General features: G+C 50.2%; 1 protein-coding gene across 1 annotated transcript; it reads right to left on the bottom strand.

The window, feature by feature from the left end:
• Positions 1-678: 678 nt before the first annotated feature.
• On the bottom strand, positions 679-20,200 carry LOC123352223 (C-type lectin lectoxin-Thr1-like). Its single transcript, XM_044992075.1, has 6 exons — positions 19,832-20,200; positions 18,442-18,521; positions 4,221-4,315; positions 3,788-3,925; positions 2,195-2,309; positions 679-1,024 (listed from the first exon to the last, which is right to left on the bottom strand). The coding sequence occupies exons 1-6, from the start codon at positions 19,912-19,914 to the stop codon at positions 957-959; spliced, it is 579 nt and encodes a 192-aa protein (XP_044848010.1). The 5' UTR covers positions 19,915-20,200; the 3' UTR covers positions 679-956.
• Positions 20,201-20,229: the final 29 nt, after the last annotated feature.

The following is a 20,229-nucleotide window of genomic DNA, read 5'->3' as shown; positions in this document are numbered from 1 at the left end:
CTACAGGCAGCTATCCCTCCCCCTCTCTTTCAGACCCGCAGCTCTGCGCTCGCTCACAGACATGGGGGGGGCGTGGCATGTAACCCCATGTGCCCCACACCTCACCTCTGTTTGGGGGGAAATGCCCCCAAATTTCACCCCTCCCCAGCAACCCCCCCCCTTTCTGCAGGGAAGCAAAGACATTTTGTGTATGGCAGGGTGGGTGTTGGGGGAAGGGGACGGGGGCATGTTTTCTGCACACACAGTGGTGCAGAATTCCCCCAGGAGTGGTAACATAACCCCGTCACTGTCCAACACTGACCAGCTGGAAACAAGGCCCAGGGGGTGGCATTCAGGGACCTCACACTGCTTAGTACCCTGGTGGCAAATGCTTCCAGCTCTGGTGGGGCCTGATGTTTACACAACAGCTAGTCACGTCCCTGCTTTGAGGAGCTCAGGGTCTGAGTTGAGATGAGACCAGGAGGAGTTGGGTGGCCAGAAGAGAGAGGAAATTGCAGATATCTGGAGAGAAACCAAGTCCTGTTCCTTAGCCAAAAGGTCTGACCCATCCTGCTTCCCTCTGGGGGTCCCAGTCCTCTCCTCCCCTGGGATCTGGGCGGGTCAGGACACAGTCAGAGGAGGCTGGATGGACGGGTCTACGTGGGGCCAGGAATGGGACAGAGGAGACACACACAGAACTGAATGCTCAGGAGAGTTTATTCTTGTCGTGGGCTGCAGGCACTGAGGGGAAGGGCGGGAAGGGGCAGGTGTGTAACTAGAACAGAGACACTTGGGGGAAGAGAGTTTGCAGCTGGGGAAGTGAGATCTGGTCTCTCAGGGAGGGAGGGGACTGGCCCTCCATGCAGCAAAGGCATCGGAAAGTCTGGGACGTGGCCTGATTATGCCCAAGGAGCCCAGTTCTTTTGCATCCCAGGTGTTGAGCTCCCCATTCAGGTGCAAGCGAGCAACTCCCCTGGCTAGGGTCGATACTTGCAAATGTAGCCGTTTTGCTTGTTACAGGGAGCATCGTTCCAGTTCTTAAAACCTAGAAGGCAAAACAGAAATCACTGGGGCAGGAGAAGGGCGAGTGGGGCCATTCCTGCCCTTACAGTGACATCCCTCCTCGTTGCATCCTGCTGAGAGAAGACCCGCCCCCCCGAGCTGCTGGGCATGAGACTGTGAGGATGAGGAAGCTGGAGACGAAGCCCCATGTGCCTCAGACAGGGACAGGCTCCATCGCTCCCTAAGGGACGCTGTGTCAGCGGGAGACCCTCTTCTATTGTGCTGGAATGTGTCTGATGAGAGCATGACGGGGCCTCTTGGTGCTAGGTGCTGTGTCCATACACACACCGACAGGCAGTCCCTGCCCCAGAGAGCGCATAGTCTAAGGAGATAAGAGGTGGGAGGGGAAACTGAGGCCCATAGTGGGGAAGTGACTTGCCCAAGGTCACCAGAAGATCAGTGGTAGGGCTGGGAATAGAACATTCAGACTCGTGAGCATCTGGGGCTGGGCGAGCTGTGTGACTAGCATGGTCTGTGAAGAATGAGTCACTCATGAATTAGCGAGTGAGCTTTCCCTGTTCAGCCAGCTCTCTGTCCTATTGTCAGTGAATGGGGTGAGACCTTCAGCTCTGCTCCATCCCGCATGCCACTCCAGCAACACGGACAGCAGGAAAATGGCTTAAATGACCAGCCAGGGGTTCCTCTTGCATAGGGGAACCCAGCAGAGACAGCTGCCCTGCCCAGTCCTGGTTCCCCAGCATAGGGGACAGGCAGGGATGTGGCTGAAGCCCCTGTGCTCTGGCTGTCCAGATTGTTACTGCCACTGTCAGAACAGTGTAGAGTTGAGGACACTGAGGCTGCTCTAAATTGTCCTGGGGCCAAAATAGCCCCTGGCTGCCTCCAGAATCAGGGTGCCAAAGGCACCAATGGAAGAACCCCGCCTGCATATCACCTAGTGGGCAATAGCTCTGCTTGGGTCTTTCCCTTTAACTGATCGTCTGCGGCCAAATGTACTGGATGGCCTGTCTCTGGCTGGAGCTGAGCCTCAAACTGGGACACATGGGGAGGAATTTTCGGGTGAGATCAGGGGAGAGGGAGCAGCAGTGTGAGCTGAGGGAGAAGGCAGAGTGACAGGACAGGAGGCCATGCCTGCAGAGAGAGCTGGAGTGTGTGGCTCCTTCATTGGTGCATGTGTATTTGAACGTCTGCTTACCTGTGTAGCTTGTCAGCTCTACACAGTACTCGACACCATCTTTATTGTTTGGTTCCCCGTTTTTCCAAGCTTTGTTGTAATACCGGGAGCCATCAGTCCACCTCCAGCGTCTGTACTGCAGAGACAGGGGAGAAAAGTCTTAGGGTCCCCAAAAGAAGAGATCTTGGTGACAAGGCACCATAGAAACACCTAAACCCAACACAGAAGTGCCCCACTCAGGCAGTGGGAGAGTCGGGGAAGCGCCGTGGGGCAGTCGGTGGGGAGAGGCCAGCTCAGGGGGATGGGACCTGGAGTCGCTGATCTAATAGTAACACTTAGCACATGAATTTCACCTTCTTCCTTCCATGCCCTTTGCCTGTATTAACAAATCTCCGCACCATGAAGCAGTCACTCCGGAGTGTGTTCTAGTCCCTAAACCCCATGGGCATGGGCCCCCGGGGGGCACTGGTGGTTTTAAGGTGGATGATCTCATCCTGCTTAAGCAAAATAAAACTGCATCTGTGATGGAGATGCCGGATGGATCAGTGAATGGGACACGGGGCCTTTTCCCCTCCAGTGGGCTCAGCGTCAGTCTGACCCCAGTTAGCAGGACTGGGTAGCGCAGTGGAATCAGAGAAGGGGACATGGGGCGTTTCACCTCTAGGGGTGCTGACTCTGGCCTGGCCTCAGCTCATGGGGGGACTAGCTGGTTTCGGGGGTCAGAGAACTAGTGCCAAGCCACTGCCAGGGCCGGTTAAGGTGGATAGTTGAGGACACTAGAGAAAGGGACATGGAGCCTTTCACTCCTCCCACACTGGGTCCAGCCCAGCCTACAATCTGGGGCAGGGGATCCACGGGCTGAGCCTGTGTGTGCTCTTCAGGGAGCCTCCTGACCCCAGCACCTCCCTGTGCAGGGGGGAGGGAAAGGAAACTGATGGAGACAAAGCTTCAGATGGAGCTTGATAGGTTTACGGAGGGGATGGTGTGAGGGGGTTGCCGGCCATAGCATGGGCTGGACTTGGTGACCCCGGAGGTTCTTTCTAGTTCTATGTTCATAACGGCTCCTTCCCCCTCTGGGACGTCCTTCCCAGCCTGTGACTGCTCCCCCTTCGTCTCCCTGCCCTAAGGAGCTGGGGGCTCTCCTAAGGAGAACCAGGCCAGGACGGGATCCCCAAGGGGTAGCAGAGGCTCAAGTCTTGGGCAGGAAAAAGTGGCTAGAAAGCTTGTTGAGAGTGGAGTGGAGCCGGGATGTGGGGTGCAGGGGGAGGACATGGCACATTGCATGAGCTGGGAGGGGGAAGGAAGACGGGGCAGTAGCTGGAGAGGTCAAAGGTCAAAGGTCAGTTTGATGATGGGGAGAGCAGGGCCTGGCTGTATTTAGAAGGGAAAAGCCAAAGGGGAGTCGGAGCTTACAGAGGGATGGAGACGGAAGGGGTGCGGGAGGGCAGGGGTTAAAGGTGGAGTGCAGATGGGAGACCCTGGGAGTGGGGGAGGGAGATCCTGGCAGCCCCTATGAAGGGCTCATGGGACATGGTCTCTGCACAGTCCCTGGGAAACAGAGCCATGGCGGGGGCGGAGCAGCTGCCAGAGGCAAAGCAGGCTCTGGGCACTCACCTTCCGGGGATCGTGGAGTCCGATCCAGACGTGATCCTTGAAGCCTGACTCGGTGATGTATCTGGCCACCACGGTCCCTTCTGCCGCAGTGAGAATGGAGGCGAGATGGGCCCCATTGCGGTGATACTGACACTGCACCTGCAGCAGGGACATCAGCACAGCCTGTTACCCCCCTGCAGGAGGACGCTGTTTGGCACTGGTGTGGGGTCCTGCCCCACCAGGCTGCAGCCGGACCAGGGACGGCTGTGAGGGGAGAGAGCCCCCATCAGTGCTCCCGAGCCCCAGGGCCTGGCACCAGCCACCTCACTTCTGCAGCCTCCCCAGCCCACCTCTGCAGGGATACACCCAGGGCCAAGAGGTGATGTCACCAAACCCCTTCAGCCCCTTCCCACTAACCCCCCAACCCGGTGGATCCCTGAGAAGAGCCTCGTACCTCAGCCTCCGACCAGGACACCTTTTCGGGGAAGAACGCATAGCATCGATCATTGTAGAGCAGCCAGTCACTGGGACAGGACGTGGCCCCTATTCCTGATCCGAGAGAGGGGATGGGATGGGATGGGATGGGATGGGGAGAGAGAACAGTGTGGTGAGAGGCTGTTTCGGAGAACAGAATCGGAGCAGAACTGCTGGCTGTCATCCTTCCAGCTTCTCCAGTTCTCCCCAAATCCTGTGAACTTTTGCCCTCTCTCAAAATGGCCAGTATCTCCTATTACTTCCAATGGGGCTGAAGCCAGTCAGTTAAAACAGCTGCCACTCCCTTGCCACCTTTGTTCGTGGCAGTGCGGCTGTCCTAGTAAAAATTACCCCTGTGTTAGTGTCCCTAGGCCTAAGTGAACCAAAGTTGTGACTCTGGGCCTGAGTGAACCAAAGTTTTTCCCTGCTGTAAACTTTAACCAGCCTAAGATGCTAATAAACAGCAAGCAAAACGTGTAACTGTCAGCTGTCTCAGCTTGCAGCTGCAGGATAGCTTGAAACAGCAAAAAGTGGCAGTAAGACGAGGGAAAAGGGGGAGGAAAGTCTGCATGCGTCTGTGCTGTGAAGGCCATAGATAAACATGTGAATGAGAACAGTTCTAACAAGCTACATTATAGTGTTAAGTGTAACTGTTGCAAGGGGGAGGGAGGAAGGGGGAAAAACAAGGGGGGGTATAAATGCTGGGACCCCGCCTGCGCGCGGGTGTGCAGGATTTGAGAATGCTTTTTTCTCCCCGGCACCTTTTTTTGAGCTCGAATAAACTTGGTTTGCTTCTCCACCCTGGTGTGTTAATTAGTGCGACGCACACCGGGCAACGAACCCCACTGTTGCCCCTCCTCGGGCCCTTTGGGCCGGCAACAGTTTTGGCGCCCAACGTTGGGCTCGAGGCAAAATTGTGCCTTGCCCGGACTCCTCCAGTGGCCGGTGGATGACGGTCACAGCCGACGCCCAGCGCGCACCGGTGCCTTTACTGGGGGCCTCGGCAGAGACGCGTCGGGCCGACCTTGGAGGACACAACGGTGCAACGTACTCAGATAGTGCAGAAGCTGTTGCGGGCGACAGTGAGGAACCGGTCCTGTGGATAAGGTAGGAACAGTCCAGTGGTGTGGACTTTTGCCTGTTAGGACCTGGGGATGCCCAGTGTCTCCGTATCCCTAGAGTACGGGGCAGGCAGGGTAGGGTGTATGCCCTTAGAATGCATTCTAGTTTGTATGGAGAGCTCTTGTAAAAAAATCCCCCATCATATGCCCCATAACTGCACTGGGAGGAGGACTGTCCACGGGGACGTCTGTCTCTGTTGGGCTCATGCCATCTGAACTTATTGACTGTGCAGCAAGATAAAATGCATCGTGGTAATAGGAAATAATGGCCTTGGTGTGTGTGTGTGTGTGAATACCAGTGTGAGTGACTGTTACCGGAAGACGCCCAGAGTACCCTGTAAAGCGAAAGCTTGTGACCAGGACTACTCTAACGCAAGCCCGCCAACTAGTGGATCTTTAGGAGATCCGACCCACGGTGGGCTGACTTGGCCTGGCATCGTCCGGGGAGGAAGCTACCTGGGTCTAGGAGTGTGTGAACCCATCTTCCCTCTCCCCGCCCCTTTCCTTTCCGTGTGGGCTACTGACAGTCTGATCATCTCACTGGACGCAATCAGAGTAAGCGGCGCCGTCTCCCAGAGACTAGCCGACGCTCTTTGCTGAAGGGAGGTGTAGGAGAGTCGTGGTCATCCTCATTAGTCTCTCCTATGTGAGTACCCTGTAGGGAGAGATCCTTAGTTTATGAGCCGCTAGCGTGGACAGGGCACCCTCCCTGTGTGTGTGAGTGGAAAATGGGTAAGGGACAGTTTAAACATTTCACCTCACCCCCTAAGGGTACCCCAGCATATTACATGTACGTACATTATGGTCCTAAAACCTGCAGGTATTTAGAGAATTGGAATCTTCACACGCGTGAAGATCCATCTAAACAATGCCCATTAGAAGGTACCTTCAATCTAGATAAGATCATACATCTCAGAGGAGCTTTTAATCACCAAAGAAAAGCCTCTGACACAGTGTGAGCAATTTGTCTAGGAACGGGTTAATTTGAAATTCAGCTTGGCCCAGAGATAAAGAGAATGCGTTCAAGGTCAAGAATCAATGCAGACTATGCTAAGTACAAAGAAAAACTGCTTTCGGCCCCAGCTGGCTGTGGAAAGATAGAGACAGGCAAACCAAGGCAATACAAGTTACAGAACTGAGATTGCATTTGCAAAGCTTAACTGTCCAGTGAGATCCAACAGTCTTTGCAACCCCGAAGCTGGTGTGGCTTGGTGACACTGGAGAAGCCACAGGCAGCTGACCTGGACTGGAATCTCTGAAAAAGACACCGCAGGAGATTCCAGGGTGTAAAAGAACAGCCCTCCCAAGAGCGGAAGCATGTTGAAAATTCTGGACAAGCTGTATACAGGATAATCTCTCGTCCACCTATTCCCCTTCTCTGAACGTTATACACAGACGTGGCCAGTCTGGACATGTGTGAGTATTAAAGTGGCTTAAGGCTTGGGGCATTCATATTTTTCCTGAGTGATGTGGGAGCGTTCCCAACACTCTCCATTGTTGTTTTATTATTTTTAATGAAGCTTTAAAATTTGGTTATATGGTGTGTTTTCTTTATCCTCCCCAACGTCCTGCGGTGTCAGCCTGATCACCTGACATGAGGGATAAATTGGTAACAGAAATTTGTCACAGTTTGGTGAGCAATTAAGAATGGGGGAGCCCTGCAGAATTTACACCATCTATCAGTCCAAGGGGAGTAGTGGGGGCAAAAGACATATCTGGCTTTAAGACTAAGCTTGATAAATTTATGGAGGGGATGTTATGATGGGATAGCCTAATTTTGGCAATTAATTTGGCAATTGATCTTTGATTATCAGCAGCTAAGTGGTCTGTGATGGGATGTTAGATGGGTTGGGATCTGAGTTACTACAGAGAATTCTTTCCTGGGTGCTGGCTGGTGAGTTTTGCCCACATGCTCAGGGTTTAACTGATTGCCATATTTGGGGTCGGGAAGGAATTTTCCTCCAGGGCAGATTGGCAGGGGCCCTGGAGGTTTTTCGCCTTCCTCTGCAGCATGGGGCACGGGTCACTTTCTGGAGGATTCTCTGCAGCTTGAGGTCTTCAAACCGCAATTTGGGGACTTCGATAACTCAGACATAGGCTAGGGGTTCGTTATAGAAGTGGATGGGTGGTATTCTGTGGCCTGCATTGTGCAGGAGGTCAGACTAGATGATCATAATGGTCCCTTCTGACCTTAAAGTCTATGAGTCTATGAGTCTATCTGTTTTACCCTTGTTATTTTATGTTTGCTTTGTTTGGTACTGTTGGCATTATATGTTAAGAATTGCATGATTAAAGGTGAGTCCTAATAAGATAAGGAAACACTATCTGGTTTTGGTGCACTATCTGGTTCTGGTTGTGTTCTGTTTAACCGGTTACTGTTGTTTTTCTGCTCTGTTCATTTGGGCATTAGGTGTGTGGGCGGAACTGAACTTCTCGTTCGTAATTCCTCAGTGCTATGTAATTAAAATTGTATTAGGCTCCAAGAGCACTATAAGTGGTGATGTTTTCTTTCAGTGTTTCTTTCAATGTTTAAAAGCAGGAGTTAAAAGTAAAAAGCAAGCCGGAAAGCATCTGTATTAATGCAAATTATCTAACTGATAAGGTAGAAGCCACTGAAACCTGGGCTGCCTATAAAACACATACAAGAAAATATGGGGTAATTCCCCTGTTTTACCTAAAATCAACAAGGGCATTTGTATATTTTAAGTAATGATTGACTGCCCAGAAGAGGTAGACCTCTGTTTTTGTCTTTCAGATAATCAGAGAGAACTGATGCCAGCTGAACAGCATTCAACGTACCATGCATTTGCTGGCACAATAGAAATTATGTTTTGTGTTCTATGTTCTGTCTTGTGGTGTTTGTCTTGTGGCCAGAATTGTTGTGTTTAATATTTTCATGGGATGGTCTGATTTGAAATCAAGTGGAAGTGTTGGATTGAAATGCAGATACTTGTTTTGTTCAACTTAGAATACAAAGTGTTTGGATACATCAGAAAAATGTGATATACTAAAGTCTAATACATTTTCTTAAGTAAGAGAAATAAACTTCATTGGCCAAATCTTTTAATTGAAAATTGTTATTAAAATTTGCATACCAACAGTCTTTGGAAGCAAGGACATGAAAAGTTAACCCACTCCCCATATTGTACATGGGATCCTTCTGGCTACCTCAGACTTCTAGCCAGAGGACTGGGGATGGTGGGAAGCTATTGGACTAGAGGTTATATTGAGTGAACTTCTCAAAGTGGGTGTGCTTGTCCTGGCTTGTTGTTCCAAAGCTCTGTAATAAGGTTATTTTAGTGAAAGGGTATATGTGGCATACATTAAATAATAAGACTGATGTACTGTATAAGGCAATGTGTATGTGTTCATTGTTAACAAAAGGTGTATAAGTAAAAAGGTAAAAGTTTTCTTTAAAGGTTAAAAAAAAAGCCAAAAATGGGAAAAGGAAAAAGAACGAGTTAACTGAGAAAAAAAATAGCTAACATGCTCAGTCTAAGGATAAGGCACTGGCCCCATTCAAGGACACTGCTCACAGTTAAAACTTGGCTGATAACCAGAAAAAGGGGGGGACTTAAGTTTGCCCACGCAGCTATGAAATTTGTAAAACATTGCCAGGCACTAATGAAATGTGTTAGGTTTCTTTTGTCACAGGTAAAGAAGCGCTACCCAAAGACCCTAGCAGCCCTGCCACTCCTTGGAACCAGGAGACTGGGTCTACATGAAGATCCATCAATGAAAGACTGCCTTGGCTCCACGCTGGAAAGGTCCTTTCCAAGTCCTGTTAACCACCAACACTGCTGTGAAGTGTCAAGGACTACCTGCCTGGACCCATGCATCTCACTGCAAAAAAAGACCCCTCCACCTCGGGAGGACACTTCTACTGATGATCAGCGTACTCCTTCTTCTAGTTCTACTGTGCTTTCTGGACAGCAGGGAAAAAGGACAAGGTGAAGTGCTCGTTAACCTCTCCCTTGTCCACTGACAGATCTACTGTACCTTTAAACTTTTCTAGAAAAAGCAAAACCATTACAGGGTGATGTGCTGGCAACCTCTCCCCTGTAGAATGCTGAACCACAACTGTTTTGGGAAAGAAGAAGAAACACTCACTCCACTGACATTGCCAAAGTCCAGGAATTCCTGACCAAAAAGGACATTAAGAACTGACCCTGGTGAAGAAACAAAGAATTATACACTGGCAGGAAGAAATCTGTGGGACCCCTGCTTGGGAATGTGGTATTGATTGGATTTTGGGGTTTATTCTACAGGCTGCGCCCTGTGTTTTGGATAAATCCTTCAGCATGTATTGCCCTCCCTAATTGGATTTTAAATGACATTGCCCTTATCCAGTTTCCAGATTGCTTCTACATACACAAATTGCTCACAAGGGGCTGCCATTAGATTAGCACAACAGAGAGCCTGGGTTATTTCCTCTGGAAGAAGAGGGAATTAACCAGATCCTTGTGGGCTGGGGCCAATAGTGCAGCAGCCATTTGGAATATTCTTAAAAGCCAAGAACATGATGAGAAATTGGGCCAACTAGAAAAGGCCACTAGCCTTATTTCTGGAGCTCAACTAACCCAAGTACAGGCTGGAGTTGGTGAGTTACATGTCATTTCCACCCTTAGTTCTATGACCCAGAAGTTACTGACAGAGATGGTATTGAATATCACTGAGGCTGGGAAGGCATTGCAGTGGGATCTAGTATGTTTAAAAATTCAGGATTTCCTGAATAACCAGCTGATGGCCATTCTGAGTGATCTTGAGCACCAGACTTGGCCCACTGCCCTTACAGACACATCAGGAGTACCATCTGATCTGTGGTCATGGAAACATACTTGGACACTTTCTGGATGAAAGTGTGGACATTCACAGTGCTCCTTCCAAGCATATGGATGGGTTAGGGTGGGTGTGGGCTCCCACATACCGAATGCTGCCGGGTCTATGGGGAGGATGCATATGGGACTGAATTATTCACCGAGACATCTGGGAAATTAAACCACTTGGTATACCTACCTGATTTATAGTCAGTGCCCCGATCCCTTAGTTGTTAAATGAACAAGATTCCACTCTTTTGTCCATGCGTTCATTCCTGGGTTGGGGGTGACTAAGCTCAAAAGAGCAGTTGTGAATATTTCTGCAGAGCTTCGTTGCTTTTTGTCCTCAAAGTTTGAGAAAACTCAGCCAAAAATTTGTTGAGTATTCTCAAAGGGGGGAGTTGTTGGTGTCCCTAGGCCTAAGTGAACCAAAGTTGTGACTCTGGGCCTGAGTGAACCAAAGTTTTTCCCTGCTGTAAACTTTAACCAGCCTAAGATGCTAATAAACAGCAAGCAAAATGTGTAACAGTCAGCTGTCTTAGCTTGCAGTTGCAGGATAGCTCAAAACAGCAAAAAGCAGCAGTAAGACGGGGGGGGGGGGAAGAAGGGGGAGGAAAGTCTGCATGCATCTGTGCTGTGAAGGCCATAGATAAACATGTGAATGAGAACAGTTCTAACAAGCTACATTATAGTGTTAAGTGTAACTGTTGCAAGGGGGAGGGAGAAAGGGGGAAAAACAAGGGGGGTATAAATGCTGGGACCCCACCTGCGTGCGGGTGTGCAGGATTTGAGATTGTAATTTCTCCCTTGCACCTTATTTGAGCTCAAATAAACTTGGTTTGCTTCTCCACCCTTGTGTGTTAATTAGTGCGACGCACACCGGGCAACGAACCCCGCTGTTGCTCCTCCTCGGGCCCTTTGGGCCGGCAACACATGTCTCCTCTCCAAGGGGACAGGAACTGGGCTGTTCTAAAGGAAAATGGTCACCTCCTATCGTCTGCGCAGGAGCACTGGGGAACCTGACGGGAAGGAGTATCAAGGGGGTTGAGTCAGAGGTAGGGTGACCAGACAGCAAATGTGAAAAATCGGGATGGGGGTTGGGGGTAATAGGAGCCTATATAAGAAAAAGAGCCGAAAATCGGGACTGTCCCTATAAAATCAGGACACCTGGTCACCCTAGTCAGAGGGGACTATGGGGTGAGGCTGGGGAGCACTGGATGTCTGTGGGACTGGGAGCAGAGGGGAGGTTGGGGGCACTGGAGTTTAGTAGAGGCTGAAGGGACACCACATACTGATTTGCCAACCGAGTGAGGAGGGCTTTGAACTAGATTCAAAAGGGGCGGATGACATAGTCACCTGTAGGATTTTAACAGAAGGTTAGATGTGGTTGGGGGGAGGAGGTGGAAAATTACAAAAGGGTGATGTTGTATCCTTGGGGGCAGCCGGTTTAGGAAGAAATCACTTGAGGCCAGACAGCAGACAGCTAACAAACCACCATTTTATTTACAGACTCAGAGAACACATCCAGCCAGCTGAAGCTGGCTGAGCTAACCCATAATAATCTAACTCAGTTGCCATAGCAACAAAAACCATGACAACCAAATACACAACATATTCCTCCCCCCCTAATAAGAACATCCCCTAAATAAAACACACACTAGACTAGAGAAGGAGGGTAGACTGCCTCCATTCCCGGCTAAACCCTGGGGATTATTTTGCCACATAACCGTGGGTTCGCCCTAGCTAAAGATCCAGCCGATGAGGAGGCCTTCTGTCTCTAGGTGGATTACGGCGAACTTCTGGTGTTATTGCACCCGAAAGCACTAGGGGCTCAGGGTCCGCAGCACGAACGGGTGAGGAGGTGGAATCAGCTCGTGCTGGGCAAAGGGGTATCTCAGCCGCCGGCAGTAATGGAGGAGAACAGTCAGGAACAGGTGACTCGTGATTCGGTGCCTCACCAGAAGAGGTGAAGTCAGACCCCTCAACTGCAGATGGGTCCTGAGGACTGGCATGACCTGGCAACAGCTGATCTACATGTCACCGCCAGGTAAGATTCTCTGCAGTCCGGACTGTGTAGGAAACAGGTCCTGTTTGAGTGATGACTGTGGCTGAAGCTCCATTTAGCTCTGGAAGTATAATTCCGAGCCAAAACTGGCTGTCCCGGGCTAAAGGTTCGGTCTTTTGCTCTGGGTGCCCGTCTGATGACTTGATATTGCTGCTGATGTTGCACAGTTTGTCGGGGTTCAGAAGGTTTCAGCAGATCAAAGCAAGTGCGCAGCTGTCGTCCCAACATTAGAAAGGCTGGGGATGCCTGGGTCGTAGCATGAGGTGTGTTTCTGTAGGAAAGTAAGAAGGTATCCAGATGCTTTTGAATGGAGTGTTGTCCCCTTGCTGATTTCAAAGCGTTTTTCATTGTCTGAACAAATCTTTCAGCTAATCCGTTGGTGGACGGATGATATGGTGCTGACGTGATGTGGGGTATCCCATTTGCCTTCATAAAATTTTGAAACGCCTGAGAAACGAACTGCGGTCCGTTGTCGCTCACAAGTTGTTCTGGCAGACCAAAACGACTAAAGAGTCCTCGTAGTTTTTGGATAGTACTCTCTGCAGAAGTGGACTGCATTATAGAGACTTCTGGCCATTTAGAATGGGCATCTATTGCCACCAAGAACATGCTTCCTTCAAGGGGGCCAGCAAAGTCAACGTGAATACGTTGCCACGGGTTTTCAGGCCAGTCCCATGGGTGTAGGGGTGCCCACTGGGGTGCATTCCTCACACCCTGACATGACATACAAGCTTTTGCCTTCTCTTCAATAGCGCTGTCCAATCCAAGCCACCAAAAATAGCTTTGTGCAATTTCCTTCATGCACACTATTCCACAATGACCGGAATGTAGCTGTTCTAACATCTGTGATCTCAGTGGTGGTGGAATAATGACACATCTCCCCCACAACAAACAACCAGATTGGACCGATAACTCCGTCCACTTGGACATGTAGGGAACAAGGTCGGATGAGACCGGAGAGGTTTGTCGAGATTTTCCATGCATCACCAGGTCCATAACTTGGGACAATACTGGGTCAACGCGAGTTGCCTTCTTTATCTGAGTAGCAGTGATGGGTGTATTCTCTACCTGTTCAAAGTAGAAGATTTCCTTTTGGGCACTATCTTGATGTCTGACCGGCAAAGGCAACCTTGAGAGGCCATCTGCATTGCCGTGCAGAGTGGATTTCCGATATTTGATTTCATATGTGTGTGCTGAAAATAACAATGCCCAATGTTGCATACGACTAGCAGCTAATGGGGGAATGCCTGTGTAGGGTCCAAAAATTGACGTCAGAGGTCGATGGTCTGTAAGAAGAGTAAACTTTCGCTCAAACAGGTACTGGTGAAACTTCCGAATTCCAAAAACAATTCCTAATGCCTCACGTTCGATTTGGGCGTAGTTAGTTTCTGCTTTGCTTAGAGTGCGTGAAGCAAAAGCAATAGGTCTCTCTTCTCCCGAAGGCATAATGTGTGACACGACTGCTCCCACTCCATAAGGGGAAGCATCGCAGGCCAATTGCAGGGGTAAGGATGGATCAAAGTGCGTTAGAACTTCAGAATTTAACAATGCATCCTTAGCTTTGTTAAATGCAACATCACAGGCTTCAGTCCACTTCCAGGCCTTGTTCTGCCCAAGGAGCTCGTGAAGTGGTTTTAGCAGTGTGGCTAACTGTGAGATGAACTTTCCATAATAGTTCAGTAGTCCTAGAAACGAGCGCAGCTGGCTTACATTTCGTGGTGGGGGAGCCTCCACAATAGCTTTAACTTTTGCAGGGGCCTTATGAAGACCTGCAGAATCAATGATGTGTCCCAAATATTCAACAGAGGGCTTGAAGAATTCACACTTGTCTTTGCGAACTCGTAGGCCATACTCTTCCAATCTTTGTAGGGTAGCCTCTAAATTCTTTAAGTGATCCTCTTCATTTCTTCCAGTGACCAGGATATCATCCAGATAGCACTGAACTCCTGACAAGCCACACAAGATCTGGTCCATAGCTCTCTGGAACAGGGCAGGAGCCGATGTGATTCCGAAGGGTAGGCGACAGTATCGATAAAGCCCCTTATGAGTCACAATAGTCAACAGCTCTTGGGATTTTTCATCGACGTGCATCTGTAAATATGCTTGACTCAGATCAATCTTACTGAACTTTTGTCCCCCAGCCAGGCCTGCGAAGAGGTCATCGATGTGGGGAAGCGGGTATTGCTCTGCACACAACACTGGGTTGACAGTGACTTTAAAATCACTGCAAATCCAGAGAGAGCCATCTTTCTTCACTATTGGAACGATAGGAGTGGCCCATGAGCTATGGGTAACTGGTATTAGGACTCCATTGGTGACCAGGCGCTCCAGGTCTGCTTCAACTTTTGGCCTGATGGCATATGGCACAGTTCGGGCTTTCAGATATTTTGGTGGACTGTCAGGTTTAATGTTCAATGTCACAGTGATTCCCTTCATACTTCCCAAATCATCTCCAAAAACAGCAGCATGTTTCCTTAGTATAGGGGTTAGACTGGTTTCTTCTTTAGTCATCCGGTGCACTTCTGCCCAGTTCAGTTGAATCTTCCCAAGCCAAGACCTACCCATTAAGGCTGGGTAGTTACCTCTCACCACAAACAGTGGCAATTTAGCCACCTGTCCATTGAGCTCCACCTTAACATCAATAGTGCCCAGCATAGGCACAGCTTCTCCCGTATACGTCTTCAGAACAGTTTTTGTTGCCTTAAGCGGAAGATGCTGTAGCTTTTCTTTATACACAGTCTTGGAGATCAGTGAGCGGCTGCACCGCTGTCCAGTTCCATGCGTATACGTTTGCCATCCAATAACGGGGTTACCCAGTATTCATGTGAGCCCACTGCCAAAGACAAAACATGCAGTGGCACTTTCTCTTGCACTGAGGTGTCACCTTGATCATCCTGGGTCTGCTCTAGGGTATGCAAGGTTCCTCTTTTTGTCAGCCAGACCACAGGCCTCCTTTTCTTTTGTTTACAGGCACACTCAATGTGTCCCTTTTTGCCACAGTGTCGACACACCAGGTCCTTACACCAGCATTCCGATGCCTGGTGACCTGGCTTACCACAGCGGTAACATTCTTGACTCTGCATCGTTTTGTGGGTCAGTTCTTGTGACACTTTTTTCACCCTAGGGGATGCACCGATGTATTGCGCCTCCCTCGTAGCCAGTTCCATGGAGACAGCAATATCAACAGCCTTCTGTAAGGTAAGCTGAGCCTCTGTCAGTAGGCGCTTCCGTATAGCTTCACTGTAGAGGCCACACACTAACCTGTCACGCAGGGCATCATTTAACATCTCTTTAAAATCACAGTGTTCTGCTAGCTTTTTAAAAATGGCTACAAATTGTACAACTGTTTCATCTTCCTTTTGGTCTCTTTTGTGGAACCTATATCTTTCAGCAATTACCAGTGGTTTTGGGGAGAAATGAGACCCCAGGATTTCCACAATGTCACTGTAAGATTTAGTTGCTGGCTTAACAGGGTGTAGTAAGCTGCGTAGCAGGGAGTAGGTTTTAGCCCCTACAACACTTAAGAATATTGGCACCTTCTTCGCTTCTGTAATGTCATTTGCAATAAAAAAAAGCTCAAAACGCTCAGTATACACATGCCATTGCTCTATATTCTCATCAAAAGGTTCCAGTGGCCTGGTCAGAGTAGCCATGATTTTAGTTTCACTTTCACAGTCAGTGCAAACAAGCAGCTTTTTTGTTTGTTTGTTCTTTACCTTGACTTCTACTTCCTTCTGTTACTGGAGCAGCACCGGAATCCCACCCTCGTCGCTACTTGTTGTATCCTTGGGGGCAGCCGGTTTAGGAAGAAATCACTTGAGGCCAAACAGCAGACAGCTAACAAACCACCATTTTATTTACAGACTCAGAGAATACACCCAGCCATCTGAAGCTGGCTGAGCTAACCCATAATAATCTAACTCAGTTGCCATAGCAACAAAAACCATGACAACCAAATACACAACAGGTGAAAGCAGCAACAAGAGGGTTAACAGTGCGGGAATCTGCTGTACATCTCAGATGTCTCTACACAAATGCAAGGAGAACGGGGAATACATGGAGGAACTGGAAGTGTTAGTATATAAACTAAACTATGACTTGATCAGCATCCCAGAGATTTAGTGTTCTAAATCTCACGCCAGGAATATCGCTAGAGAGAGGTAGAGCTTGTTCAGGGGGGACAGGCAAGCACCACATGGCTTTTAAAAGGGAACAAAGAGTATCTGGGAAATTATAGACCAGTAGCCTGAGTTTGATCCCTGGAAAGATACTGGATCAAATTATGAAACAATCAATGTGTAAACATCTAGAGGATCATTGCGTTATAAGTAATGGCAAACATGGAATTGTCAAGATCAAACCATGTCAAGCCAACCTCATTTCCTTCTTTAACAGGGTTACTGGCCCCGAGAAGGGGGGGAAGCTGTGGACTTGATAGATCTTGATTTAGAAATGCTTTTGACACAGTCCCACATGATCTTCTCATAAGCAAACTATGGAGATGTGATCTAGGTAAAATCACTATTAGGTGGGTGTAGCTGGGGAGGTTTGCTTGTTTCCTTTCAAATGGGTGGAACACATCTAGTGGGTCCCTTGGGGGGTCTGTCCTGGGTCTGGTACTGTTCAACATTTCTGTGAATGCCTTGGATAATGGAGCGGAGAGTACGCTTATAAATTTTGTGGATGACAAAATTCCAGCTGGGAGGGATTGCTAGCACTTTGGAGGACAGGATTAGAGGCCAGGTGGCCTTAAGAAATTGCATATTTGGTCTGAAATCAACCAACTGAAATTCAGTAAAGAAAGGTGCAAAGTACTTCACTTAGGAAGGAAAAATCAAACACACAACTACAAAATGGGGAATAACTGGCTCGGCTGTAGTCCTGCTGAAAAAGATCTGGGGGTTATAGTGGACCACAAATTGAATGAGAGTCAACAATGTGATACAGTTCAGACAAAGGCTACAATCATTCTGGCTCATGTTAACAGGAGTGTTGTACGCAAGACACGGACGGTTATTGTCCTGCTCTGCTTGGCTCTGGTGAGGTCTCAGCTGGAGTTCTGTGCCCAGCTCTGGGTGCTGCACTTTCAGAAAGATGTGGACAAGATGGAGAGATTCCAGAGGACAACAACAAAAACACTAAAAGGCTTGGAAACCTGATCTGTGAGGAATGTTCAGAAAACTGGGCAAATTCAGTCTATAGAAAAGAAGACTGAGGGGTGACCAGAGAACAGTCTTGACATCTGTTAAGGGCTGTTATAAAGAGGATTGTGATTAATTGTTCTCTATGTCCACTGATGGTAGGATGAGCAGTAATGGGCTTAATCTGCAGCCAGAGAGATTTAGGTTCGATATTAGGAAAAACTTGCTAACTCTCAGGGTAGTGAAGCTCTGGAACAGGCTTCCAAGGGACACTGTGGGTTCCCTGTCAATGGAGGGTTTTAAAAACAGGTTGTCAAGGATGATCTGGGTTTACTTGATCCTGCCTCAGTGTGGGGGGCTGGACAAGGTGACCATTGGAGGTCCCTTCCAGCCCCACATTTCTATGATTCTCTGATAGCTGAGGGCCCAGAGAGGGAAGGGGAGGCAGAGAGCTAGTGACAGATGGGTGCGGGGGGGGGGGGGATTAGCAGTGTGTGGAGTAAGTGCAGAGATCTGTGGGGCTAAGTAGGGAAGGGGAGGGGAGAAATAGTCTATGGGTCCCAGCATTTTATTTTGAGTGGAGGAGGAGGAGGGAGGAGTTTGGATTATCCCAAAGCAGAAAGATCAAGTTTACGAAGAGGCGCCATTTTGAGCCCAATGAAAAAAACGGATGTCACTCATTTGGGATGTTATCACCACACTCTGTTTCCTGGTTGGGATGGGACCTCCCGTTTCTGCTGCAGAAAGACACCCCCTAAGCAGCAGCAGGAGATGGGGGTGGGTTTAGTTCACAGCCTGTCTCTCACACTCAGCCCCAGGTCTCAGGGATTCCCTCTGCACCCAGAGCTGGGGAAGCAGGAAGCAGCTTCTCTTCTTGGGCAGGTGCTGAACCGCTGGCTGGGGTCTGGCTTAGTGGGGTAGGGGCTCTGGGGACCCAGCTGTGTTGGCTGTTGCCACATGGTGGGGCTGGGGCCCCTGAGTGAAATGAATTCACTTCCCATCAAGGGCAAACAGAGCCTGGGGTCTCCAGCTCCGAGGGGCTGGGCAGGGGACTCACCTTCCAGCGAGGGGTTAAAGATCAGGCAGCCGAGGAGGCAGAGGCTGAAGTAGGCGACTGGCCCCATCTTCTCGCTTCCCCTGGGGAGAAAACACACAAGGGAGATAGGGCCACGAGAGCCTGAGACGCGCCCTGGAGCGACCCCCCTCCGCTGTGTGGCATTTCACAGGAGGAGGTGCTTCAGAGCTGGGGCTGTTTGCTAAAGGGCCTGGCTGGGATGGAAGGGCCCCGAGAGGGATCCCGTCGCCTAGCTAGGGTTGCCGATGTTGGTTGGACGTATTCCTGGAGATTTAATCACATCACATAATCTTTAATTCCTGCAGACTCCAGGCCAGTCCTGGAGGGTTGGAAACCCTAACCCCAGCCGTGGAGGACCCAGCTCAGAGCCCAGCTTCCTGCTTCTGAAGGGCCCTTCCGCCCCTCGCCCTCACCGAGCCGCGCTGCAGGGACAGAACTGGACACCCAGCTGAGAGCCAGGTCTCAGCTGCTCAGTGACTGGGCTCTGCAAGGCACACCGCCAGGGACTCCCCGAACCAGGGCTGCAGGTGGGGAGGAGATGGGGGGGCAGCTGGGAGGTTGGGGTCACTCAGATGGGGCTGGGTCCCAGGCAACAGGGTCCCATTGCAGAGAAAAACAGTTCTCAGCAGGGGCATTTGCCATCTCCCGCTGTCCCTCTCTCCCCAGTGCTGGGGCTGGCAGGTCCCCACGGTAACCATCTACATGGAACTTGGAGGGAGAGCAGAGGTGGGAGGAAGGAAAAGATTGGAAGAGGCCCCAGTGCCACCAGGATGGAGGCCAGTCTGTGTGCACGTGGCTGGAATGCCAGCTGCAGGTGCAACACCTCTGCAATCGTTCTCTGACTAGAGACCAGTTTAGTGTTAGAAACCTGGAGCCTCTCAACTTATCACCCAGCACCTGATACATGAGACACCCACTGACCCGACCCTGGGGCCTTTCCCCCACTAACAGGTGTTTACACTCATATTTCCAGCTCCAGGGAGACTGAGTGTCTGGAAAGCCAACACTGTGTGGTTGGGATGGGGGGGAGGAGTGATAGTCGCTGCACCTCGTGGTGGGGGTTGGGATCCCTGTGGCACCAGGCCTGGGAGAAGGGTCCCAATGGGAGAGCTGCCCGGCAGAGTGATGCTCCGTGGGGACTGGACACAGGACTGGATGCTGGGCCCAGCTCTGGAGGGGCAGAGCACTCGGCAGGGCTCTGCCGGGCGTTAGGGTGCTGCATGCAGGGCTGTGCTGGGTGGGACGAAGGGGTGAGACAGAGACGGCCCCGGATCAGGGGACTCACACAGGGCACCCGCCCCTGTAATGGATCAGCTGCCGCCAGCCACCCGGAGCAGGAGGAGGAAGAAGCTGGAGGAAGCCAGGGTCTCACCTGATTGTCTGTCTGCGTAGCTGCTCTGGTGCAAGGTTGGAACAAGTGCAGCCTGCATGGGACACTGGCCGTGCCTGGGGCATTTATAGACCAGTCCAGGGTAGGGGGGAGGGGACTAGGTGTCAATACTGAACATGCAAATCTGTCCAGATGGCAGATACCATCATTTAATGCCCAGGCAAACAGAGATAAGAGGAACCTTGACACACCCATCCACTTGGCTGTGAGCAGGAGAAAGTGCTTGTCAGGACTGAGAGAACAGATAAAATAAAAGCTGTTCCCTCCCCCCCGTCGGTCAGCGCTGAGGTCAGGGTGGCTGTGGGGAGCCATCGTGCCCTGGCCCTGACTGGCCCAACTGCTCACGTCCATCTTGTCCCATGGAAAGTTCCGGGCAGATC

This window comes from Mauremys mutica, chromosome 1, assembly GCF_020497125.1.
Source record: "Mauremys mutica isolate MM-2020 ecotype Southern chromosome 1, ASM2049712v1, whole genome shotgun sequence".
Classification (NCBI taxonomy): Eukaryota; Metazoa; Chordata; order Testudines; family Geoemydidae; genus Mauremys; species Mauremys mutica.
This window is presented reverse-complemented; position numbering and strand designations above follow the sequence as displayed.